The following is a 25,813-nucleotide window of genomic DNA, read 5'->3' on the forward strand; positions in this document are numbered from 1 at the left end:
CCACTAAGAGAAATCCCAGAAACTGAACTGTGAAGATAGCTGGATTTAATACTGATGTTTTGTATAAAAAAATTTAAAATTAAAGGTAAACTTAATGAATTCCCAGGTTCAAATAATGTCATACAGTAACTAAACTACCAAGTTTGTAAAAGCCTGGCGGTATTTCAAGGCTTGTCTGTAACCTGCTCTGACATTTGATTGGTCTAATTAAAAACACAGTTCAAGAACGCCTCTGTTGTGGATATATTTTAATAATGAAGATCCATCTTACAGTAGAAATTAACTATTTTAAATCTATTACATAGTCAGTTACCACATTGTCAAACCCAGATTAGATGGCAGTATATACAAGCTAAAGCATTCCTGAAAATGGTAAATGAACTAGTAAAAATGCACAGTAGCTGAGAATCAAACCATTAATTCAAGGCTATTGGTAGTTTACCTTGCCAACACTCCTGAGGGTTAACTCTCTGCTACCTCTGGGGTTTTTACCTCAGGCTCTGATGGCTCACTGTCTGGGTTATGTTCTGGGGGCGGTCAGTACAGGCTCTAGGACTGGGTTATGTTCTGGGTCAGTCAGTACAGGCTTTGGGGGTTAGTATGGCCTCCAACTCAGGGTCTTCCTGTACGTCAGCCCTTGGTCTCTGGGTCGTCAGTACAGGGTTCGGTCGTTCAAAATGGCTTCCAGTTCAGGGGTCAGAGGTCAGACCTGTCTCGGACACAAACTCAGTAGATACGGTGGATGAGACCATGGGATCCTCCTCAATAGGTTCCGGGCCTGCTATTGGTTCAGGATCCGGAAGTCCCAGGAAGTAGATCAACAGGAAGTATTGGTTGAGGATCAGCTGTGTGGCTCGTCCAGCTCAACACTGAGGTCTTCTCTCCACCGGAGTCACCATCTCCCTCTTGGGAAGAACAAACGCCAGAGGCTCCAGGACTGGACTCACATCGATGCAACCCAGACCGCTGTACTTTGGTGGACTTGAGTTGGAGGGACACCTGGAGGACAAAAAACACGTTTCACATTATTACAGAGGTCGTTACTGTGGATGTGCTCAGTCATCTTCTAGTCTTTTAGCATTTACCCAGTATGACAGAGAGCTGTGCTGGGGGGACAGACTATTTACCCAGTATGACAGAGAACTGTGTGCTGGGGGGACAGAGTATTTACCCAGTATGACAGAGAGCTGTGCTGGGGGAACAGGACCTGTAGACAACGGTTGAGAAAAGGCACCAGGTCCTCAGCAAAGGAACAGCAGAATTGGACAAACAGCTCCTTCTCTCGGTCGCTGAAGGCCGTCTCTTCAGCCCGGTGGGAACGCCACGATCAACTTGGTGACCTGGGAGGAGAGAGAGGAAATCATGAGATACAACATTTCAACAAGAGTCTTGAGTGAGGGAGTGTGACCTGATCTATCAGGGTAACTTCTACCATGGTCAGAGACGCAGTGGCTTTCGCATCTAGAGCATCCCATCTACCGCGTCTAGAGAGCATCGGCGTCTAGAGCATCCCATCTACCGCGTCTAGAGAGCATCCCATCTACCGCGTCTAGAGAGAGCACCGCGTCTAGAAAAGCATCCATCTACCGCGTCTAGAAGATCCGTCTACCAGAGCATCCCGTCTACCGCGTCTGAGAGCATCCCGTCTACCGCGTCTAGAAAGCATCCCGTCTACCGCGTCTAGAGAGCATCCCCATCTACCGCGTCTAGAGAGAGCATCCCATCTACCGTCTAGAGAGAGCATCCCATCTACCGTCTAGAAAGCATGGGACAGACTAGACATGTCATTATGGTAACTGTAGCAGCAGACGTGGCAGAGACAGACAGGCGTTGGTTACCTTCACCAGGGCGTCCTCCAGGTACTTGGTCACCTGCTGGGCCAGACCGAGGGGGACAACAGAGCCGGAGGTCGTTGAAGGCCGTCAGGATGTTGTTCAGGAAGCAGGCCAGAGGGCGCGAAGTCCAGCAGAGTCATGGGGGCTGGAGGGTACCTGGCTGGGTACTGGGGGCTGGAGGGTACCTGTCATGGAGCCCCCACCCAGCATAGAGGGGAAGATCAGAGTGTACAGGTTCATGTCCTCCTGGAACCTGTCTATGGCTTCCTCTACAGCTTTACGGAAGGTATCGGCCGCCACGCGTTGGAACATCGGGGCCAGCTGGCCACGGAAGTCTGCCCCAACGCGGCTGAAGGACAGGCCGAAATACATGCACTGTCCCAGCAGGGAGTCCAGGCGTCCGCCCACCCCCCTCTGGAGGTCTCGGTCCAGGGTCACCAGGAACTCAGACACCTGCTGCACCACCCAGCCGTGGAAGATGGCCGCCTCGTTCACCGCCTGGCCGTGACCACCTTTCAACACAGACACTGTACATCACAAGGCTGCCCCCTCATTCACCACAGACACCGTACATCACAAGGCTGCCCCCTCGTTCACCACAGACACCATACATCACAAGGCTGCCCCCTCGTTCACCACAGACACCATACATCACAAGGCTGCCCCCTCATTCACCACAGACACCGTACATCACAAGGCTGCCCCCTCGTTCACCACAGACACCATACATCACAAGGCTTCCCCCTCGTTCACCACAGACACCATACATCACAAGGCTGCCCCTTCGTTCACCACAGACACCATACATCACAAGGCTTCCCCTCGTTCACCACAGACACCATACATCACAAGGCTGCCCCCTCATTCACCACAGACACCATACATCACAAGGCTGCCCCTCATTCACCACAGACACCATACATCACAAGGCTGCCCCCTCATTCACAGACACCATACATCACAAGGCTGCCCCCTCATTCACCACCATACATCACAAGGCTGCCCCCTCATTCACCACAGACACCATACATCACAAGGCTGCCCCTTCGTTCACCACAGACACCATACATCACAAGGCTGGCCCCTCATTCACCACAGACTATTGACCATACATCACAAGGCTGCCCCCTCGTTCACCACAGACACCATACATCACAAGGCTGGCCCCTCGTTCACCACAGACTATTGACCTGTCTGTACCAAACCCACAGTACTGGCTATTGACCGGTCTGTACCAAACCCACAGTACTGACTATTGACCTGTCTGTACCAAACCCACAGTACTGACTATTGACCTGTCTGTACCAAACCCACAGTACTGACTATTGACCTGTCTCTACCAAACCCACAGTACTGACTATTGACCTGTCTGTACCAAACCCACAGTACTGACTATTGACCTGTCTATACCAAACCCACAGTACTGACTATTGACCTGTCTGTACCAAACCCACAGTACTGACTATTGACCTGTCTATACCAAACCCACAGTACTGACTATTGACCTGTCTGTACCAAACCCACAGTACTGACTATTGACCTGTCTATACCAAACCCACAGTACTGACTATTGACCTGTCTATACCAAACCCACAGTTAGACTATTGACCTGTCTATACCAAACCCACAGTACTGACTGGCTTTTCCAGAACACATATGGACATATTAAAACACATCTTTAGATAATTCTCGTTGGGTTTAATCTTCATATTTATGTAAATCGTATCAAATAATTCAGCCTTAAATGAACTAAAGCATTGTGTCACCAGGAGACAGCAGGGGGTCCTCGTCAGAGAAGATGGCTCTGTACTGGGTGATGATGTCAAACAGATGAACCTGGAACAGAGGAAGACAAAATGTCAGAGAATTAAAAAGGTTTCCCGGGTCCTTCATTCCACTGCTAGATAACGGAGGCCAGGTTACACACGCGACAGGCCTCGATGGTCTTGGTGATGTGGCAGTAAGGGTCCTCATCAGGGACAGTGGACAGGATGGAATGGAGCCAGGTGCCCCGCGCCTGCAGGAACTTGACCCGTAGCTCCGCCTCCGTGAACACGTCCATCCTGCGCAGGTAGCCAATCACACGCAGGCACACGGGAAGCTGGGAGTTGCTACGGCTGTTGCAACAGCTGGTTCAGCATGAGTTGAGCCGACTGACGCACCTCGTGGACGATGCCCTGGAGAAGAGACACAGGCCACGTTACACTCTGTTACGGGTCAGGGAGTCGCACTCTGCTACGGGTCAGGGAGTCGCACTCTGCTACGGGTCAGGAGTCGCACTCTGCTACGGGTCAGGGAGTCGCACTCTGCTACGGGTCAGGGAGTCGCACTCTGCTACGGGTCAGGGAGTCGCACTCTGCTACGGGTCAGGAGTCGCACTCTGCTACGGGTCAGGGAGTCGCACTCTGCTACGGGTCAGGGAGTCGCACTCTGCTACGGGTCAGGGAGTCGCACTCTGCTACGGGTCAGGGAGTCGCACTCTGCTACGGGTCAGGAGTCGCACTCTGCTACGGGTCAGGAGTCGCACTCTGCTACGGGTCAGGGAGTCGCACTCTGCTACGGGTCAGGGAGTCGCACTCTGCTACGGGTCAGGGAGTCGCACTCTGCTACGGGTCAGGGAGTCGCACTCTGCTACGGGTCAGGGAGTCGCACTCTGCTACGGGTCAGGAGTCGCACTCTGCTACGGGTCAGGAGTCGCACTCTGCGGGTCAGGGAGTCGCACTCTGCTACGGGTCAGGAGTCGCACTCTGCTACGGGTCAGGAGTCGCACTCTGCTACGGGTCAGGAGTCGCACTCTGCTACGGGTCAGGGAGTCGCACTCTGCTACGGGTCAGGGAGTCGCACTCTGCTACGGGTCAGGGAGTCGCACTCTGCTACGGGTCAGGAGTCGCACTCTGCTACGGGTCAGGTGTGTTGACACTCTGCTACGGGTCAGGGTAGTCTGTACTCTGCTACGGGTCAGGAGTCGCACTCTGCTCCTAGCTGGTCAGGAGTCGCACTCTGCTACGGGTCAGGAGTCGCTCTGCTAAACGGGTCAGGGAGTCGTAACTCCTGCTACGGGTCAGGGAGTCGACACAGGAAGTGGTACTCTGCTACGGGTCAGGAGTCGCACTCTGCTCCTGTCAGGAGTCGCACTCTGCTACGGGTCAGGGATCGTACTCTGCTACGGGTCAGGGAAGTGGTACGCACTCTGCTACGGGTCAGGAGTCTGCACTCTGCTACGGGTCAGGGGAGTCGCACTCTGCTACGGGTCAGGAGTCGCACTCTGCTACGGGTCAGGGAGTCGACTCTGTAACTCCTGGCTCGCACTCTGCTAAACGGGTCAGGGAGTCGCACTCTGCTACGGGTCAGGGAGTCGCACTCTGCTACGGGTCAGGAAGTCGACTCTGCTACGGGTCAGGAGTCGCACTCTGCTGGGTCAGGAGTCGCACTCTGCTACGGGTCAGGAGTCGCACTCTGCTACGGGTCAGGAGTCGCACTCTTGCTGGAGTCGCACTCTGCTACGGGTCAGGAGTCGCACTCTGCTACGGGTCAGGAGTCGACTCTGCTACCTCAGGGAGTGTAAACTGCTAGGGTCAGGAGTCGTACTCTGCTGTGTAATAAGACGAGGTATTTCTAGATCTACCACAGTTTGTCTGTCTGTGTGTTGACAAAATTAATATAATGAGGAAGTGGTACGATCTGTAACTCCTGGCTGTGTAAACAGGAAGTGGTACGATCTGTAACTCCTGGCTGTGTAAACAGGAAGTGGTACGATCTGTAACTCCTAGCTGTGTAAACAGGAAGTGGTACGATCTGTAACTCCTAGCTGTGTAAACAGGAAGTGGTACGATCTTTAACTCCTAGCTGTGTAAACAGGAAGTGGTACGATCTGTAACTCCTAGCTGTGTAAACAGGAAGTGGTACGATCTGTAACTCCTGGCTGTGTAAACAGGAAGTGGTAGTTGGTAGCATTAATACCTGGATGACAGGTAGAGACGAGTGCTTCTTCTCCAGTCTCTTGACGTACGCTGCCAGCTCCAGAGCCTCCTCGTAGTAACCATTCCGGACACAGGTGTCCATCAGCTGAGGGATCTCTAAGATCTCCAGGATCTCTGTGTGACGGTTCAGAGTCAGGCTGTTCATCCGCCGGCTCGCCCCGATGTCCTCCGCCTCCTTCACAAAACCCCTAAAGGAGAGGATAGACATGAGCCCAACAGGTTCTTCATCATTTTTTTTATTTTTATTTCACCTTTATTTAACCAGGTAGGCTAGTTGAGAACAAGTTCTCATTTACAACTGCGACCTGGCCAAGATAAAGCATAGCAGTGTGGACAGACAACACAGAGTTACACATGGAATAAACAATTAACAAGTCAATAACACAGTAGAAAAAAATGGGCAGTCTATATACAATGTGTGCAAAAGGCATGAGGAGGTAGGCGAATAATACAATTTTGCAGATTAACACTGGAGTGATAAATGATCAGGTCATGTACAGGTAGAGATATTAGTGTGCAAAAGAGCAGAAAAATAAATAAAAAAACAGTATAAAAACAGTATGGGAATGAGGTAGGTAAAAATGGGTGGGCTATTTTCCTATAGACTATGTACAGCTGCAGCGATCCTGCTCAGATAGCTGATGTTTGAAGTTGGTGAGGAGATAAAAGTCTCCAACTTCAGCGATTTTTGCCCGTTCCAGTCACAGGCAGTTCATAACAGTATTATAACAGCTCACGGAACAGTAACATTAACATTCAATGAGATCTAGTGTGTTTGTTCTAGATAGACGTGAGCCCCGGTACCAGTCTGTTTGTTCTAGATAGACGTGAGCCCCGGTACCAGTCTGTTTGTTCTAGATAGACGTGAGCCCTAGATAGACGGTACCAGTCTGTTTGTTCTAGATAGACGTGAGCCCCGGTACCAGTCTGTTTGTTCTAGATAGACGTGAGCCCCGGTACCAGTCTGTTTGTTCTAGATAGACGTGAGCCCCGGTACCAGTCTGTTTGTTCTAGATAGACGTGAGCCCCGGTACCAGTCTGTTTGTTCTAGACGTGAGCCCCGGTACCAGTCTGTTTGTTCTAGATAGACGTGAGCCCCGGTACCAGTCTGTTTGTTATAGATAGACGTGAGCCCCGGTACCAGTCTGTTTGTTCTAGACGTGAGCCCGGTACCAGTCTGTTTGTTCTAGATAGACGTGAGCCCCGGTACCAGTCTGTTTGTTCTAGATAGACGTGAGCCCCGGTACCAGTCTGTTTGTTCTAGATAGACGTGAGCCCCGGTACCAGTCTGTTTGTTCTAGATAGACGTGAGCCCCGGTACCAGTCTGTTTGTTCTAGATAGACGTGAGCCCCGGTACCAGTCTGTTTGTTCTAGATAGACGTGAGCCCCGGTACCAGTCTGTTTGTTCTAGATAGACGTGAGCCCGGTACCAGTCTGTTTGTTCTAGATAGACGTGAGCCCCGGTACCAGTCTGTTTGTTCTAGATAGACGTGAGCCCCGGTACCAGTCTGTTTGTTCTAGATAGACGTGAGCCCCGGTACCAGTCTGTTTGTTCTAGATAGACGTGAGCCCCGGTACCAGTCTGTTTGTTCTAGATAGACGTGAGCCCCCGGTACCAGTCTGTTTGTTCTAGATAGACGTGAGCCCGGTACCAGTCTGTTTGTTCTAGATAGACGTGAGCCCCGGTACCAGTCTGTTTGTTCTAGATAGACGTGAGCCCGGTACCAGTCTGTTTGTTCTAGATAGACGTGAGCCCCGGTACCAGTCTGTTTGTTCTAGATAGACGTGAGCCCCGGTACCAGTCTGTTTGTTCTAGATAGACGTGAGCCCGGTACCAGTCTGTTTGTTCTAGATAGACGTGAGCCCGGTACTCTGTTTGTTCTAGATAGACGTGAGCCCGGTACCAGTCTGTTTGTTCTAGATAGACGTGAGCCTTGATATACATTTTTTTTTTAAACATTGAGACGTTATCTCACCTTTGTTTTAGACATTTAGTTTTCAACAGAGGAGATTTGTATAAACCTTGTTGTCCGTCTCCTCCGACATTTGCAACAATGTCTCAATATTCAAATTGGTTCTCCAGCTGTCGCCTTATGGGATGAGACAGGCAGCTTCTCTCAGCCAGTTGAAATAATGAATCATGTTTATGGATATAACGTTATACAAAGAACTATCAATAGAAAATAGATCAAACAAAATTTGGTACATCTCGTTTTCAGTCTTTCCAGCTTCAGTTTGAGGTGATTGTGTTCGATGTGTTGTTGACTAGCTCCTCTGAACAACAGTGTCCTGACCAGAGAACGTATTTTCTATGTCAGGTGAAATCACGCCTCATTAGATCATTATTATGGATAACAGATGAAACCAATGCAGCTAATCTGTTGTTCTTCTGGCCGCGAATTGTCCGATAGAATGAACGACCTGGCTGGGTAACAACCCTAGATGTGTCGGGACTTTATATTGTGGAAGGATGAAAGAGTGTAAATAAATTCATTCAAAATACAGTTTTCTGAAAATATGATTTGAATAATGTTGTATAGAAGTGCTAATGCCCACGAAACCGGTGTTTGGAGGACATGTTGGCACGGTTTTGCCGGTGTTGTGCCGAAAATCTCCCCCCTGACAGAATCCCCCATTAGAGCGTTGGACTAGTAACCTGAAGGTTGCGAGTTCAAACCCCCGAGCTGACAAGGTACAAATCTGTCGTTCTGCCCCTGAACAGACAGTTAACCCACTGTTCCCAGGCCGTCATTGAAAATAAGAATTTATTCTTAACTGACTTGCCTAATAAATAAATAAAAATATATATAAATATTTTAAATCATGTAAAAACGACAGCGAGTAATTGTCTAACTTTTCCCACTAACCTGCATTTTTCCCCGAAGCTGGGCAACTTGTCGAGGAGTTTGGAAACACTGCTTTCCACACGGCCAAAGTCTCGGTAAATCTCCTCGGTGCAGTCGGCGGTGCGGATGAACGTCTTGTAGTTGGAGAAGGCGAGCTCCCGGGTCTGCTGCAGTATCTGCGCCCTCTCCTCCGCCAGCCGCTCCGGTTCACGGTTTAATTTCTCCACGCCATACGAACTGAGCTCGGACAAGTAGGCCGCGAAGTCGGGGTTGTCTCTCCAGTTGTCTGGAAAGCTGTCTTTAAATATTGAAGCCAGAATACTCTCGTCTTCCACGTCCACAGCTGTCATCATATTGGAAAGCTGTCACTTCAACACTTCATCTGAATGTTTAGTCTCCTATTTCCGGCCTTTACACCGAAACAGCTCGTTAAAATACATACAATGCTGAAAATACAATGTCTGATGTCTTTTAAATGGCAATTTAAAATTCGCAATTTAGTTCAAATTCTAGTCGCTCGTCAACGCAAGAGCACAACATCAACAGGCGCATGATTTTGACGTCACTATTACATCCACTTCCGTTTTCCTGCGCATTCATTTCCGCTCACTGTCCCCACGCTGTAGCGTTTATCGAGCGACATTCAGTGGGCACAATATTGTAAGGAAATTAGCGAATCCTTGAGCAAAATGAGGCCTTTAACAGACGACGAGACAAAAACGATGTTTGAGAAACTCTCCAAATAGTGAGTATTGACATGTGATCTTGAAAGACGAGGTTGACGTTATTTTGAAACTGTTATGGGCTGTTCAGACTCGCTCCATGCTTGATCAACCAAACTCGTGTAGTTTTGCCTGCTAGTTAGTGCACAGGGTTGATAAACACAAGTCTATATCCAGTCTCTTTGGTGATATATGCTCATGATGACAGTCTTTTAACCTGCACCTAGTTATGCTTCTCAGCAAGCTGGCGAATACGTCGTCTGTGTAGATTTATTTATTTTAATTTTATTTTTTGTACCTTTATTTAACCAGGCAAGTCAGTTAAGAACAAATTCTTATTTTCAATGACGGCCTGGGAACAGTGGGTTAACTGCCTGTTCAGGGGCAGAACGACAGATTTGTACCTTGTCATCTCGGGGATTTGAACTTGCAACCTTCCGGTTACTAGTCTAACCACTAGGCTACACTGCCACATTGACAATGTGTGACACCTTCCTCTTGTCTGTCCGCAGCATTGGTGAGAACATCAAACACCTGGTGGATCGACCCGATGGGACATATTGCTTCAGACTTCACAATGACCGTGTATATTACATCAGGTAAACGACGCTACAGAGCTGCTGTTATTGTTAAATATTACCTCATGGATATTGTAAAGCAGGTTACTTCACGATCATCTCTTTGGCTAGTTAAGATATTGTCTTATTTCCACTTTTTTTTTTTATCAGTGAGACAATTCTGAAGTTGGCTACCAACATCTCCCGTGATAAGTTGGTGTCGGTGGGCACCTGCTTTGGGAAGTTCACCAAGACCATTAAGTTCCGCCTGCACATCACAGCATTGGACTTTCTGGCACCATATGCCAAGGTAAACAAGAAGCAGGAAGTGGAGGCCCTCTGACCCCCACATGTCACTGTGTATAATGATAACCACAGTCATGTTAGAAGGTAAACAAGAAGCAGGAAGTGGAGGCCCTCTGACCCCTCACATGTCACTGTGTATAATGATAACCACAGTCATGTTAGAAGGTAAACAAGAAGCAGGAAGTGGAGGCCCTCTGACTCCTCACATGTCACTGTGTATAATGATAACCACAGTCATGTTAGAAGGTAAACAGGAAGCAGGAAGTGGAGGCCCTCTGACACCTCACTGTGTATAATGATAACCACAGTCATGTTAGAAGGTAAACAGGAAGCAGGAAGTGGAGGCTCCTCTGACACCTCACTGTGTATAATGATAACCACAGTCATGTTAGAAGGTAAACAGGAAGCAGGAAGTGGAGGCCCTCTGAAAAATGATAACCACAGTCATGTTAGAAGGTAAACAGGAAGCAGGAAGTGGAGGCCCTCTGACACCTCACTGTGTATAATGATAACCACAGTCATGTTAGAAGGTAAACAGGAAGCAGGAAGTGGAGGCTCCTCTGACACCATGTCACTGTGTATAATGATAACCACAGTCATGTTAGAAGGTAAACAGGAAGCAGGAAGTGGAGGCCCTCTGACACTCTCACTGTGTATAATGATAACCACAGTCATGTTAGAAGGTAAACAGGAAGCAGGAAGTGGAGGCTCCTTACATGTATAATGATAACCACAGTCATGTTAGAAGGTAAACAGGAAGCAGGAAGTGGAGGCTCCTCTGACACCTCACTGTGTATAATGATAACCACAGTCATGTTAGAAGGTAAACAGGAAGCAGGAAGTGGAGGCTTGTATAATGATAACCACAGTCATGTTAGAAGGTAAACAGGAAGTCCTCTGACACCTCACTGTGTATAATGATAACCACAGTCATGTTAGAAGGTAAACAGGAAGCAGGAAGTGGAGGCTCCTCTGACACCTCACTGTGTATAATGATAACCACAGTCATGTTAGAAGGTAAACAGGAAGCAGGAAGTGGAGGCCCTCTGACACCTCACTGTGTATAATGATAACCACAGTCATGTTAGAAGGTAAACAGGAAGCAGGAAGTGGAGGCCCTCTGAACATGTCACTGTGTATAATGATAACCACAGTCATGTTAGAAGGTAAACAGGAAGCAGGAAGTGGAGGCCCTCTGACACCTCACTGTGTATAATGATAACCACAGTCATGTTAGAAGGTAAACAGGAAGCAGGAAGTGAACCCTCACTGTGTATAATGATAACCAGGTTAGAAGGTAAACAGGAAGCAGGAAGTGGAGGCCCTCTGAGTTATAATGATAACCACAGTCATGTTAGAAGGTAAACAGGAAGCAGGAAGTGGAGGCTTTGACACCTCACTGTGTATAATGATAACCACAGTCATGTTAGAAGGTAAACAGGAAGCAGGAAGTGGAGGCCCTCTGACAACTGTGTATAATGATAACCACAGTCATGTTAGAAGGTAAACAGGAAGCAGGAAGTGGAGGCCCTCTGACCCCTCACTGTGTATAATGATAACCACAGTCATGTTAGAAGGTAAACAGGAAGCAGGAAGTGGAGGCCCCTCTGACCCCTCACTGTGTATAATGATAACCACAGTCATGTTAGAAGGTAAACAGGAAGCAGGAAGTGGAGGCTCCTCTGACACCTCACTGTGTATAATGATAACCACAGTCATGTTAGAAGTGTAGATATTGTAAAAAAAAAAAAAAAAAAGTCACTAGGCAAGTCTGATAAGAACATTCTTATTTACAATGATGGCCTACAGGGGAACATTGGCTTAATTTCCTTGTTCAGGGACAGAACGACAGATTTTTTTTTTACCTTGTAAGTCTGGGGAATCGATCCAGCAACCTTTCGGTTACTGGCCCAATGCTCTAACCAGTAGGCTACCTGCCGCCCCAAAATGACTCTGACGACAGCCAGGTGAGACTAGAGGTTTAGTTCGATAATCATATTTGCTTTAAAATGAACATCAATATCTTTAAAATGAACATCAATATCTCTCTCAACCCAGGATCTCAGTTAAGACATTGGTAGTCCTGTAATAACAGAGCTATGGTCTGAGTAACTGAACCCTCTGTGTGATCAGTTCAAGGTGTGGGTTAAGCCTGGGCAGGAGCAGTCCTTCCTCTATGGGAACCATGTGTTGAAGTCTGGTCTGGGGAGGATCACAGAGAACACCAACCAATACCAGGGTGTGGTGGTGTATTCCATGGCAGACGCCCTCCCTCCAGTCCGTCTGGTGAGTTGGCCCTCCCCAATCAAATCAGTCAACACATAGCCCTCCTCCAGTCCACATACTCAACACATAGCCCTCCCTTCAGTCATTATCCAATCAAATCAGTCCATTATCCAATCAAATTCAGTCAACACAGGGGGCAGCTTTCCCAGAGGTTAACTAGTCAGACTAATGGGGAATCTCCATTAAATGCTTTTTGGTCCAGGACTAGACTTAATCTGTGGTAAACCGACCCGTGCTGTCAGTTCTACACAGCATCTCTGTTGTATAGTGATCGCTTGACAACCTTTCAGACAAGCTACTATCTAAAGCACCAGTAACCGTAGTAACCGTAAGAGAAGTGTGACGTGCAGGTTTGAACACGCCCCTCTGGTCTTCCTGCAGGGCTTTGGAGTGGCAGCCAAGTCCACCCAGGAGTGCAGGAGAGTGGACCCCATGTCCATCGTTGTGTTCCACCAGGCAGACATCGGAGAGTTCATCAGGTCTGAGGACACGCTCACATAAGGAGTCACAAACTGGACTATCAATTATATACAGTGGTACTTCCTCTCCTCGGGGACCACCCTACAAACTGGACTATCAATTATATACAGTGGTACTTCCTCTCCTCGGGGACCACCCTACAAACTGGACTATCAATTATATACAGTAGTACTTCCTCTCCTCGGGACCACCCTAGAGGGTTGGGAGGTACAGCTCTGTGACACGTCTGATGGTCCCTGAGAGGTTTGGGGAGACCCTGGTCTTCAGGATATGATTGTGTATTTCCCTCTAATTTACCAAGGGGCCAGTGACTGTCTGGAGAGTTTCATCAAGCTGTCAGCTACCCAACATCCCTGTCACTATGGCTGAGTGATTTACATTCATCTACCCAACATCCCTCACTATGGCTGAGTGATTTACATTCATCTACCCAACATCCCTCACTATGGCTGATGATTTACATTCATCTACCCAACATCCCTCACTATGGCTGAGTGATTTACAGTCATCTACCCAACATCCCTCACTATGGCTGAGTGATTTACATTCATCTACCCAACATCCCTGTCACTATGAATGTAAATCACTCAGCCAATCTAAATGTTTTGTAAATTGAATGTTTGGTTTTATGTAGTATTCATAAATATGATTATGCAGTTAAATCCATCAGCATAACATTAAAACTGTTTTGGTATACTCAGATGTTTTTGTTTTCTCTTGAATAAATGTTGTATCTGTTACTAACCCTTAAATATAGCATGTATTTCCTGTGGTAACCGTTAGGCCAGTCAGTAGAAGACAGTCCTGTGGTAAACGGCCAGTCAGTAGAAACCAGTCCTGTGGTAAACGTTAGGCCAGTCAGTCGAAGACAGTCCTGTGGTAAACGTTAGGCCAGTCAGTAGAAGACAGTCCTGTGGTAAACGTTAGGCCAGTCAGTAGAAACCAGTCCTGTGGTAACCATTAGGCCAGTCAGTAGAAGACAGTCCTGTGGTAAACATTAGGCCAGTCAGTAGAAACCAGTCCTGTGGTAAACGTTAGGCCAGTCAGTAGAAACCAGTCCTGTGGTAAACGTTAGGCCAGTCAGTAGAAACCAGTCCTGTGGTAAACGTTAGGCCAGTCAGTAGAAACCAGTCCTGTGGTAAACATTAGACCAGTCAGTAGAAACCAGTCCTGTGGTAAACGTTGAGCCAGTCAGTAGAAACCAGTCCTGTGGTAAACATTAGGCCAGTCAGTAGAAACCAGTCCTGTGGTAACCAGTAGGCCAGTCAGTAGAAACCAGTCCTGTGGTAAACATTAGGCCAGTCAGTAGAAACCAGTCCTGTGGTAAACATTAGGCCAGTCAGTAGAAACCAGTCCTGTGGTAACCATTAGGCCAGTCAGTCCTGTGGTAAACGTTAGGCCAGTCAGTAGAAACCAGTCCTGTGGTAAACATTAGGCCAGTCAGTAGAAACCAGTCCTGTGGTAACCGTTAGGCCAGTCCTGTGGTAAACATTAGGCCAGTCCTGTGGTAAACGTTAGGCCAGTCAGTAGAAACCAGTCCTGTGGTAAACGTTAGGTCAGTCAGTCCTGTGGTAAACGTTAGGCCAGTCAGTAGAAACCAGTCCTGTGGTAAACGTTAGGCCAGTCAGTAGAAACCAGTCCTGTGGTAAACATTAGGCCAGTCAGTAGAAACCAGTCCTGTGGTAAACGTTAGGCCAGTCAGTAGAAACCAGTCCTGTGGTAAACGTTAGGCCAGTCAGTAGAAACCAGTCCTGTGGTAAACGTTAGGCCAGTCAGTCCTGTGGTAAACGTTAGGCCAGTCAGTAGAAACCAGTCCTGTGGTAACCATTAGGCCAGTCAGTAGAAACCAGTCCTGTGGTAACCATTAGGCCAGTCAGTAGAAACCAGTCCTGTGGTAACCATTAGGCCAGTCAGTAGAAGCCAGTCCTGTGGTAAACGTTAGGCCAGTCAGTAGAAACCAGTCCTGTGGTAACCATTAGGCCAGTCAGTAGAAGCCAGTCCTGTGGTAAACGTTAGGCCAGTCAGTAGAAACCAGTCCTGTGGTAACCATTAGGCCAGTCAGTCCTGTGGTAAACGTTAGGCCAGTCAGTAGAAACCAGTCCTGTGGTAACCATTAGTCAGTAGGCCAGTCAGTAGAAAAACCAGTCCTGTGGTAAACGTTAGGCCAGTAGGCCAGTCAGTAGAAACCAGTCCTGTGGTAACCATTAGGCCAGTCAGTAGAAGCCAGTCCTGTGGTAAACGTTAGGCCAGTCAGTAGAAACCAGTCCTGTGGTAAACGTTAGGCCAGTCAGTCCTGTGGTAAACGTTAGGCCAGTCAGTAGAAACCAGTCCTGTGGTAACCGTTAGGCCAGTCAGTAGAAGAGAAGTCTTTATTTTACCAAGAAAGACAAGTGATAAAATACTTCTATAAACATGTCTAAAACAAAATGGCAGAATCAACATGTATCTTAGTCCAAAGGTCCTCCGACAGTCTTCAGCTTCCTGTTGACAGATGTGCGACGGGCAAGCGTGGAAAGGAAACGTCTCACATCTGGAGAACGTCATCATTGTCTTGCGTAGCTCCGAGGCCCTCCAGCGTTCGAATTGGTTACTGCACCCCGTAGTAAATGTAAACTTAAAAATATAATTTCTTATTGGACAAGTTAGACGCTTTGGTCCCCTCAGACCAACTTGAGTTTCTTCATGGTTCTCCACCGGTCCTTGATGTTCACGGAGGTTCGGCCCAAGAAGGGGAAAGAGGACTTTACTCTGGACCAGTTCCCTCTCCGTAGCGCCTCACTCCCTCCTTCACCCACTCCGTCTCCTCTGCTGTCCACATCTACAGGAGGGACACAACAACACGCAACGGTATAGTAAACACACTGTAGGGGACGACACTTAGGGTTAACACACTGTAGGGGACAACACTTAGGGTTAACACACTGTAGGGGACAACACTTAGGGTTAACACACTGTAGGGGACAACACTTAGGGTTACACACACTGTAGGGGACAACACTTAGGGTAAACACACTGTAGGGGACAACACTTAGGGTAAACACACTGTAGGGGACAACACTTAGGGTAAACACACTGTAGGGGACAACACTTAGGGTAAACACACTGTAGGGGACAACACTTAGGGTAAACACACTGTAGGGGACAACACTTAGGGTTAACACACTGTAGGGGACAACACTTAGGGTAAACACACTGTAGGGGACAACACTTAGGGTAAACACACTGTAGGGGACAACACTTAGGGTAAACACTGGGGGACAACACTTAGGGTAAACACACTGTAGGGGACAACACTTAGGGTAAACACACTGTAGGGGACAACACTTAGGGTAAACACACTGTAGGGGACAACACTTAGGGTAAACACACTGTAGGGGACAACACTTAGGGTAAACACACTGTAGGGGACAACACTTAGGGTAAACACACTGTAGGGGACAACACTTAGGGTAAACACACTGTAGGGGACAACACTTAGGTAAACACACTGTAGGGGACAACACTTAGGGTAAACACACTGTAGGGGACAACACTTAGGGTAAACACACTGTAGGGGACAACACTTAGGGTAAACACACTGTAGGGGACAACACTTAGGGTTAACACACTGTAGGGGACAACACTTAGGGTAAACATAATATCTGTAGTTCTGGGATCCAGAACCCAAACTCACCCTCTTCCTGCCTCCGGTAGTTCTGTCTCCAGAACCTAAACTCACCCTCTTCCTGTCTCCAGAACCTAAACTCACCCTCTTCCTGTCTCCTCCGGTAGTTCTGTTGTATCCAGAACCTAAACTCACCCTCTTCCTGCCTCCTCCGGCAGTTCTGTCTCCAGAACCTAAACTCACCCTCTTCCTGCATCCTCCGGTAGTTCTGTTGTATCCAGAACCAAAACTCACCCTCTTCCTGTCTCCAGAACCTAAACTCACCCTCTTCCTGTCTCCAGAACCTAAACTCACCCTCTTCCTGCATCCTCCGGTAGTTCTGTTGTATCCAGAACCAAAACTCACCCTCTTCCTGTCTCCAGAACCTAAACTCACCCTCTTCCTGTCTCCAGAACCTAAACTCACCCTCTTCCTGCCTCCTCCGGCAGTTCTGTCTCCAGAACCTAAACTCACCCTCTTCCTGCATCCTCCGGTCTCCAGAACCTAAACTCACCCTCTTCCTGTCTCCAGAACCTAAACTCACCCTCTTCCTGTCTCCAGAACCTAAACTCACCCTCTTCCTGTCTCCAGAACCTAAACTCACCCTCTTCCTGTCTCCAGAACCTAAACTCACCCTCTTCCTGTCTCCAGAACCTAAACTCACCCTCTTCCTGTCTCCAGAACCTAAACTCACCCTCTTCCTGTCTCCAGAACCTAAACTCACCCTCTTCATGTCTCCAGAACCTAAACTCACCCTCTTCATGTCTCCAGAACCTAAACTCACCCTCTTCCTGTCTCCAGAACCTAAACTCACCCTCTTCCTGTCTCCAGAACCTAAACTCACCCTCTTCCTGCCTCCTCCGGTAGTACTGTCTCCAGAACCTAAACTCACCCTCTTCCTGCCTCCTCCGGTAGTACTGTCTCCAGAACCTAAACTCACCCTCTTCCTGCCTCCTCCTCCGGTAGTATTGTATCCAGAACCTAAACTCACCCTCTTCCTGCCTCCTCCAGTAGTACTGTCTCCAGAACCTAAACTCACCCTCTTCCTGTCTCCAGAACCTAAACTCACCCTCTTCCTGCCTCCTCCGGTAGTTCTGTTGTATCCAGAACCTAAACTCACCCTCTTCCTGTCTCCTCCGGTAGTACTGTCTCCAGAACCTAAACTCACCCTCTTCCTGTCTCCAGAACCTAAACTCACCCTCTTCCTGCCTCCTCCAGTCCTGGTATCCAGAACCTAAACTCACCCTCTTCCTGTCCTCCAGTTCTGTCTCCAAACCTAAACTCACCCTCTTCCTGCCTCCTCCAGTAGTTCTGGTGTATCCAGAACCCAAACTCACCCTCTTCCTGCCTCCGGTAGTTCTGTCTCCAGAACCTAAACTCACCCTCTTCCTGTCTCCAGAACCTAAACTCACCCTCTTCCTGTCTCCTCCGGTAGTTCTGTTGTATCCAGAACCTAAACTCACCCTCTTCCTGCCTCTCCTCTGTCTCCAGAACCTAAACTCACCCTCTTCCTGCATCTGTTCTGTTGTATCCAGAACCAAAAACTCACCCTCTTCCTGTCTCCAGAACCTAAACTCACCCTCTTCCTGTCTCCAGAACCTAAACTCACCCTCTTCCTGTCTCCAGAACCTAAACTCACCCTCTTCGTCTCAGAACCTAAACTCGCCCTCTTCCTGTCTCCAGAACCTAAACTCACCCTCTTCCTGTCTCCAGAACCTAAACTCACCCTCTTCCTGTAAACTCACCCTCCCTGTCTCCAGAACCTAAGAACCTAAACTCACCCTCTTCCTGTCTCTGTCTCCAGAACCTAAACTCACCCTCTTCCTGCCTCCTCCTCCGGTAGTACTGTCTCCAGAACCTAAACTCACCCTCTTCCTGTCTCCTTCCGGTAGTTCTGTCTCCAGAACCTAAACTCGCCCTCTTCCTGTCTCCTCCGGTAGTTCTGTTGTATCCAGAACCTAAACTCACCCTCTTCCTGTCTCCTCCGGTAGTACTGTCTCCAGAACCTAAACTCACCCTCTTCCTGTCTCCAGAACCTAAACTCACCCTCTTCCTGCCTCCTCCGGTAGTTCTGTTGTATCCAGAACCTAAACTCACCCCTCTTCCTGTCTCCTCCGGTGTACTGTCTCCAGAACCTAAACTCACCCTCTTCCTGTCTCCAGAACCTAAACTCACCCTCTTCCTGCCTCCTCCAGTAGTTCTGTTGTATCCAGAACCTAAACTCACCCTCTTCCTGCCTCCTCCGGCAGTTCTGTCTCCAGAACCTAAACTCACCCTCTTCCTGCCTCCTCCAGTAGTTCTGGTGTATCCAGAACCCAAACTCACCCTCTTCCTGCCTCCGGTAGTTCTGTCTCCAGAACCTAAACTCACCCTCTTCCTGTCTCCAGAACCTAAACTCACCCTCTTCCTGTCTCCTCCGGTAGTTCTGTTGTATCCAGAACCTAAACTCACCCTCTTCCTGTCTCCTCCAGTAGTTCTGTCTCCAGAACCTAAACTCACCCTCTTCCTGTCTCCAGAACCTAAACTCACCCTCTTCCTGTCTCCAGAACCTAAACTCACCCTCTTCCTGTCTCCAGAACCTAAACTCACCCTCTTCCTGTCTCCAGAACCTAAACTCACCCTCTTCCTGTCTCCAGAACCTAAACTCACCCTCTTCCTGCCTCCTCTTCCTGTCTCCAGAACCTAAACTCACCCTCTTCCTGTCCTCCAGAACCTAAACTCACCCTCTTCCTGTCTCCAGTCTCCAGAACCTAAACTCACCCTCTTCCTGTCTGAACCTAAACTCCCCTCTTCCTGTCTCCAGAACCTAAACTCACCCTCTTCCTGTCTCCAGAACCTCTCACCCTCTTCCTGCCTCCTCCGGTAGTACTGTCTCCAGAACCTAAACTCACCCTCTTCCTGTCTCCTCCGGTAGTATTGTCTCCAGAACCTAAACTCACCCTCTTCCTGCCTCCCTCCGGTAGTTCTGTTGTATCCAGAACCTAAACTCACCCTCTTCCTGTCTCCTCCGGTAGTACTGTCTCCAGAACCTAAACTCACCCTCTTCCTGTCTCCAGAACCTAAACTCACCCTCTTCCTGCCTCCTCCAGTAGTTCTGTTGTATCCAGAACCTAAACTCACCCTCTTCCTGCCTCCTCCTCCAGTAGTACTGTCTCCAGAACCTAAACTCACCCTCTTCCTGTTCTGTTGTATCTCTCACCCTCCTGTCTCCTCCGGTAGTACTGTCTCCAGAACCTAAACTCACACCCTCTTCCCCTCTTCCTGTCTCCAGAACCTAAACTCACCCTCTTCCTGCCTCCAGAACCTAAACTCACCCTCTTCCTGCCTCCTCCTCCAGTAGTTCTGTCTCCAGAACCTAAACTCACCCTCTTCCTGCCTCCTCCTCCAGTAGTACTGTCTCCAGAACCTAAACTCACCCTCTTCCTGTCTCCAGAACCCTCACCCTTTCCTGCTCCAGAACCTAAACTCACCCTCCTCCAGTAGTACTGTCTCCAGAACCTAAACTCACCCTCTTCCTGCCTCCTCCTCCAGTAGTTCTGTCTCCAGAACCTAAACTCACCCTCTTCCTGCCTCCCTCCAGTAGTTCTGTCTCCAGAACCTAAACTCACCCTCTTCCTGCCTCCTCCAGTAGTACTGTCTCCAGAACCTAAACTCACCCTCTTCCTGTCTCCAGAACCTAAACTCACCCTCTTCCTGCCTCCTCCGGTAGTACTGGCGTTGTCCTCAGAACCTAAACAAAGACAGATGTCAGAACTCCATAGTAAATCACGAGTAATAAACATTATATCGTTTTGAATCATAATTGCTGATCGTCATAATTACTTTCTTTGTGAGGGGAGTCAAATAAATCCTCTTCATCACTCCACCTATCCTTGGATTCCTTAGCAACACTGTATAGCTGCTTCCTGCAGATGACATCACCATTATAAAAGAGAGAAAGTCGATCAGCTGTGATCTTCAACATCATCCTCTATGGCTGAAATACATAACCATTCAGTCGGAAGTTACACTCAGGTTGGAGTCATTAAAACTCGTTTTTCAACAACTCCACAAACTATAGTTTTGGCAAGTCGGTTAGGACATCTACTTGATGTGACAAGTCATTTTTACAACGATTGTTTACAGATTATTTCACTGTATCACAATTCCAGTGGGTCAGAAGTTAGCATACACTGAGTTGACTGTGCCTTTTAAACAGCTTGGCAAATTCCAGAAAATGATGTCATTATGTCAATGATGTCATGGCTTTAGAAGCTTCTGATAGGCTAATTGACATCATTTGAGTCAATTGGAGGTGTACCTGTGGATGTATTTCAAGGCCTACCTTCAAACTCAATGCCTCTTTGCTTGACATCATGGGAAAATCAGCCAAGAAAGACCTCAGAAAATAAATTGTAGATCTCTGGTTCACCCTTGGGAGTAATTTCCAAACGCCTGAATGTACCATGTTCATCTGTATAAACAACAGTACGCAAGTATAAACACCATGGGACCACGCAGCCGTCATACTGCTCAGGAAGGAGACGTGTTCTGTCTCCTAGAGATGAATGTACTTGGTGGGAAAAGTGCAAATCAATCCCAGAACAGCAGCAAAGGACCTTGTGAAGATGCTGGAGGAAACGGGTGCAAAAGTATCTATATCCACAGTAAAACGAGTCCTATATCGACATAACCTGAAAGGCCGCTCAGCAAGGAAGAAGCCACTGCTCCAAAACCGCCATAGAAAAGCCAGACTACGGTTTGTAACTGCACATGGGGACAAAGATGGTACTTTTTGGAGAAATGTCCTCTGGTCTGATGAAACAAACATAGAACTGTTTGGCCATAATGACCATCATCATGTTTGGAGGAAAAAGGGGGAGGCTTGCAAGCCGAAGAACAACATCCCAACTGTGAAGCACAGGGGTGGCAGCATCATGTTGTGGGGGTGCTTTGCTGCAGGAGGGACTGGTGCACGTCACAAAATAGATGGCATCATGAGATTGGGAAATTATGTGGATATATTGAAGCAACATCTCAGGACATCAGTCAGGAAGTTAAAGCTTGGTCGCAAATGGGTCTTCCAAATGGACAATGACCCCAAGCATACTTCCAAAGTTGTGGCAAAATGGCTTAAGGACAACAAAGTCAAGGTATTGGAGTGGCCATCACAAAGCCCTGACCTCAATCCTATAGAAAATGTGTGGGCAGAACTGAAAAAGCATGTGCGAACAAGGAGGCCTACAAACCTGACTCAGTTACATCAGCTCTGTCAGGAGGAATGGGCCAGAATTCACCCAACTTATTGTGGGAAGTTTGTGGAAAGCTACCCAAAAAGTTTGACTCAAGTTAAACAATTTAAAGGCAATGCTACCAAATACTAATTGAGTGTATGTAAACTTCTGACCCACTGGAAATATGATGAAAGAAATAAAAGCTGAAATAAATCATTCTCTCTACTATTATTCTGACATTTCACATCCTTAAAATAAAGTGGTGATCCTAACTGACCTAAGACAGGGAATTTTTACTAAGATTAAATGTCAGGAATTGTGAAGAACTGAGTTTAAATGTATTAGGCTAAGGTGTATGTAAACTTCTGACTTCAACTGTATGTCTCCTACAATCGCATCAGAAGGGAGAAGACAGAATGATACTCTACTATATAGTTCTACATACCACTTCAGATCAGGTCCCTTTTTACTGGTGGAGGCCTTCTGAGGGGTGGGGCTTCTCTGGTGGGTGTGGCTTGTCTGAGGGGTGGGGCTTCTCTGGGGTGTGGGTGGGCCTTATCTGGGGGTGGAGTTCTGGGTGGTGCTTATCTGGGGGTGGAGCCTCTCTGGGGGATGGGGGTAGAGCTTCTCTGGGGGTGGGGCTTGTCTGGGGGTGGGGGCGGAGCCTCTCTGGGGGGGGGTGGGGGCGGAGCCTCTCTGGGGGTGGGGGCGGAGCCTCTCTGGGGGTGGGGGCGGAGCCTCTCTGCTCAGGGGTGTCATCTAGAATACACACATCCTCCTCAGGGTCAGACGAGGTCCTGGAGTCAGACAGAGGTTGTATTCATTAGGGCACACCATAGCAAAACGATTTTCAAAGCGTTTCTTATTGGACAAGGTCAGGAAGTCCCCTCCTCTCCCTTTCAGTCCACTTCCTTTGTCAACTCGTGTCCTCGTTAGTAATGTGTTAAAGAGAAGGTTAAAAGGTGCTTCCTTTAACCCAGTACTACATGCAGGGACGTCCTCCTTCCTGACTTACCCTTCGGTTGTCTTGCCGGCTCGTCGTTTTCGATACTTCCGTGTTGGTGGGCTGTAGGTGGAGGCGGGGCTTAGTGGGTCCGCCCGGCTGACTGACTCCTCCCCGTTGGATACTGATTCTCGAGAGGCCGTAGAATCCTGCACACCAGGGTTATAATATGAGGTAATGAGTCCTACACACCAGGGTTATAATATGAGGTAATGAGTCCTACACACCAGGGTTATAATATGAGGTAATGAGTCCTACACACCAGGGTTATAATATGAGGTAATGAGTCCTACACACCAGGGTTATAATATGAGGTAATGAGTCCTACACACCAGGGTTATAATATGAGGTAATGAGTCCTACACACCAGGGTTATAATATGAGGTAATGAGTCCTACACACCAGGGTTATAATATGAGGTAATGAGTCCTACACACCAGGGTTATAATATGAGGTAATGAGTCCTACACACCAGGGTTATAATATGAGGTAATGAGTCCTACACACCAGGGTTATAATATGAGGTAATGAGTCCTACACACCAGGGTTATAATATGAGGTAATGAGTCCTATACAGAGTTATAATATGAGGTAATGAGTCCTACACACCAGGGTTAGAATATGAGGTAATGAGTCCTATACAGAGTTATAATATGAGGTAATGAGTCCTATACACCAGGGTTATAATATGAGGTAATGAGTCCTACACACCAGGGTTATAATATGAGGTAATGAGTCCTACACAGGGTTATAATATGAGGTAATGAGTCCTACACACCAGGGTTATAATATGAGGTAATGAGTCCTACACACCAGGGTTATAATATGAGGTAATGAGTCCTACACACCAGGGTTATAATATGAGGTAATGAGTCCTACACACCAGGGTTATAATATGAGGTAATGAGTCCTATACACCAGGGTTATAATATGAGGTAATGAGTCCTATACACCAGGGTTATAATATGAGGTAATGAGTCCTACACACCAGGGTTATAATATGAGGTAATGAGTCCTACACACCAGGGTTATAATATGAGGTAATGAGTCCTTATAATATGAGGTAATGAGTCCTACACCAGGGTTATAATATGAGGTAATGAGTCCTACACACCAGGGTTAGAATATGAGGTAATGAGTCCTACACACCAGGGTTAGAATATGAGGTAATGAGTCCTACACACCAGGGTTATAATATGAGGTAATGAGTCCTACACACCAGGGTTATAATATGAGGTAATGAGTCCTACACACCAGGGTTATAATATGAGGTAATGAGTCCTACACACCAGGGTTATAATATGAGGTAATGAGTCCTACACACCAGGGTTATAATATGAGGTAATGAGTCCTACACACCAGGGTTATAATATGAGGTAATGAGTCCTACACACCAGGGTTATAATATGAGGTAATGAGTCCTATACAGGGTTATAATATGAGGTAATGAGTCCTGCTTTTACACCTGCATTGTTTGCTGTTTGGGGTTTTAGGCTGGGTTTCTGTACAGCACTTTGAGATATCAGCTGATGTACAAGGGCCATTTGATTTGGATTATAATATGAGGTAATGAGTCCTACACACCAGGGTTATAATATGAGGTAATGAGTCCTACACACCAGGGTTATAATATGAGGTAATGAGTCCTACACACCAGGGTTATAATATGAGGTAATGAGTCCTACACACCAGGGTTATAATATGAGGTAATGAGTCCTACACACCAGGGTTATAATATGAGGTAATGAGTCCTACACACCAGGGTTATAATATGAGGTAATGAGTCCTATACAGGGTTATAATATGAGGTAATGAGTCCTACACACCAGGGTTATAATATGAGGTAATGAGTCCTACACACCAGGGTTATAATATGAGGTAATGAGTCCTACACACCAGGGTTATAATATGAGGTAATGAGTCCTACACACCAGGGTTATAATATGAGGTAATGAGTCCTACACACCAGGGTTATAATATGAGGTAATGAGTCCTACACACCAGGGTTAGAATATGAGGTAATGAGTCCTACACACCAGGGTTAGAATATGAGGTAATGAGTCCTACACACCAGGGTTATAATATGAGGTAATGAGTCCTACACACCAGGGTTATAATATGAGGTAATGAGTCCTACACACCAGGGTTATAATATGAGGTAATGAGTCCTACACACCAGGGTTATAATATGAGGTAATGAGTCCTACACACCAGGGTTATATGAGGTAGAGTCCTAACACCAGGGTTATAAGAGTCAATTAAAGAAGTTTATTCAAATTCAATCCATGAACGCAGTGACTGCATTAAACCCCTATTCCTCCACCAAGTGATTCATTAACAAGGCACAGGAAAACAGACATTAAACCCTCAACCCTGCTGCTCTCTTCTCTCACCTGGCTGTCTGGCTCCATAACCAGCCTGGCTATGGTATGAGGCCAGCCTCGGCTCTTCCACTGGGGGCCTGGTGCCAGGTCAGCAGGGGGTGCCAGGTCAGCAGGGGGTGCCAGGCCAGCAAGGGGTGCCAGGCCAGCAGGGGGTGCCAGGTCAGCAGGGGAAGCCTCCATTGGACTGTCGGACTCTCTCTGGGACCTGGGGACGTCCTGCTCCAACACAGCGTCTGAGCCCTGCCTGGGGTCATGTCAGATTCAGTTTTACCAGGGGTCACTCCCAATACACTTTAACAATGAAAAGAGACAGACACACAGTGGACACAACATCAACAACATTAACACTAGACAAACTGGGGAGCAGAACAGTCCACAGGACCAGCCTGGAGAAATACACTCTGTTTGGGATGACAAGGAGTGGAACGACAAACAGACTTGGTTACCATAGGACAGGAAGCTATATGATTGGTTCCCAGGCTACCATAGGACAGGAAGCAGCAGGGTAGTGATATGACTGGTACCCAGGCTACCATAGGACAGGAAGCAGCAGGGTA

General features: G+C 47.7%; 2 protein-coding genes, 1 long non-coding RNA gene and 1 pseudogene across 3 annotated transcripts in view; 1 reads left to right on the forward strand and 3 right to left on the reverse strand.

Annotated features, from left to right (window-relative positions):
- Nucleotides 1-520: 520 nt before the first annotated feature.
- Nucleotides 521-9,240, reverse strand: LOC124021032 (annotated as a pseudogene).
- LOC124021035 (60S ribosome subunit biogenesis protein NIP7 homolog) lies at nt 9,235-13,194 on the forward strand. The gene is made up of 4 exons (XM_046336346.1): nt 9,235-9,407; nt 9,897-9,983; nt 10,113-10,251; nt 12,915-13,194. Exons 1-4 carry the CDS (start codon nt 9,352-9,354, stop codon nt 13,032-13,034), a joined length of 402 nt encoding a protein of 133 aa, XP_046192302.1. The 5' UTR covers nt 9,235-9,351; the 3' UTR covers nt 13,035-13,194.
- Nucleotides 13,195-15,364: 2,170 nt separating this feature from the next.
- Nucleotides 15,365-25,813, reverse strand: part of LOC124021033 (telomeric repeat-binding factor 2-like) — a 28,297-nt gene continuing 17,848 nt past the window's right edge. Inside the window, 7 exon segments of the mRNA XM_046336344.1 lie at nt 15,365-15,831; nt 20,343-20,386; nt 20,479-20,561; nt 22,315-22,423; nt 22,512-22,666; nt 22,885-23,021; nt 25,266-25,500. Of these exon segments, the coding sequence (XP_046192300.1) occupies nt 15,757-15,831; nt 20,343-20,386; nt 20,479-20,561; nt 22,315-22,423; nt 22,512-22,666; nt 22,885-23,021; nt 25,266-25,500 (838 nt within the window). The 3' untranslated portion in view covers nt 15,365-15,756.
- On the reverse strand, nt 16,710-17,148 carry LOC124021036. Its single transcript, XR_006836183.1, has 3 exons — nt 17,073-17,148; nt 16,803-17,042; nt 16,710-16,751 (listed from the first exon to the last, which is right to left on the reverse strand). It is a non-coding gene; the product is annotated as an uncharacterized LOC124021036 (long non-coding RNA).

Source organism: Oncorhynchus gorbuscha, unplaced genomic scaffold (genome assembly GCF_021184085.1).
Source record: "Oncorhynchus gorbuscha isolate QuinsamMale2020 ecotype Even-year unplaced genomic scaffold, OgorEven_v1.0 Un_scaffold_1027, whole genome shotgun sequence".
NCBI lineage: Eukaryota > Metazoa > Chordata > Actinopteri > Salmoniformes > Salmonidae > Oncorhynchus > Oncorhynchus gorbuscha.

Bases quoted from the DNA above. Each gene is read 5' to 3' on its own strand.
- LOC124021035 (XM_046336346.1), top strand. From the start codon at position 9,352: ATGAGGCCTTTAACAGACGACGAGACAAAAACGATGTTTGAGAAACTC. The intron at 9,408-9,896 runs GTGAGTATTGAC...GTCTGTCCGCAG, and splicing joins TTTGAGAAACTCTCCAAATA to CATTGGTGAGAACATCAAAC. The intron at 10,252-12,914 runs GTAAACAAGAAG...GTCTTCCTGCAG, and splicing joins TTCTGGCACCATATGCCAAG to GGCTTTGGAGTGGCAGCCAA.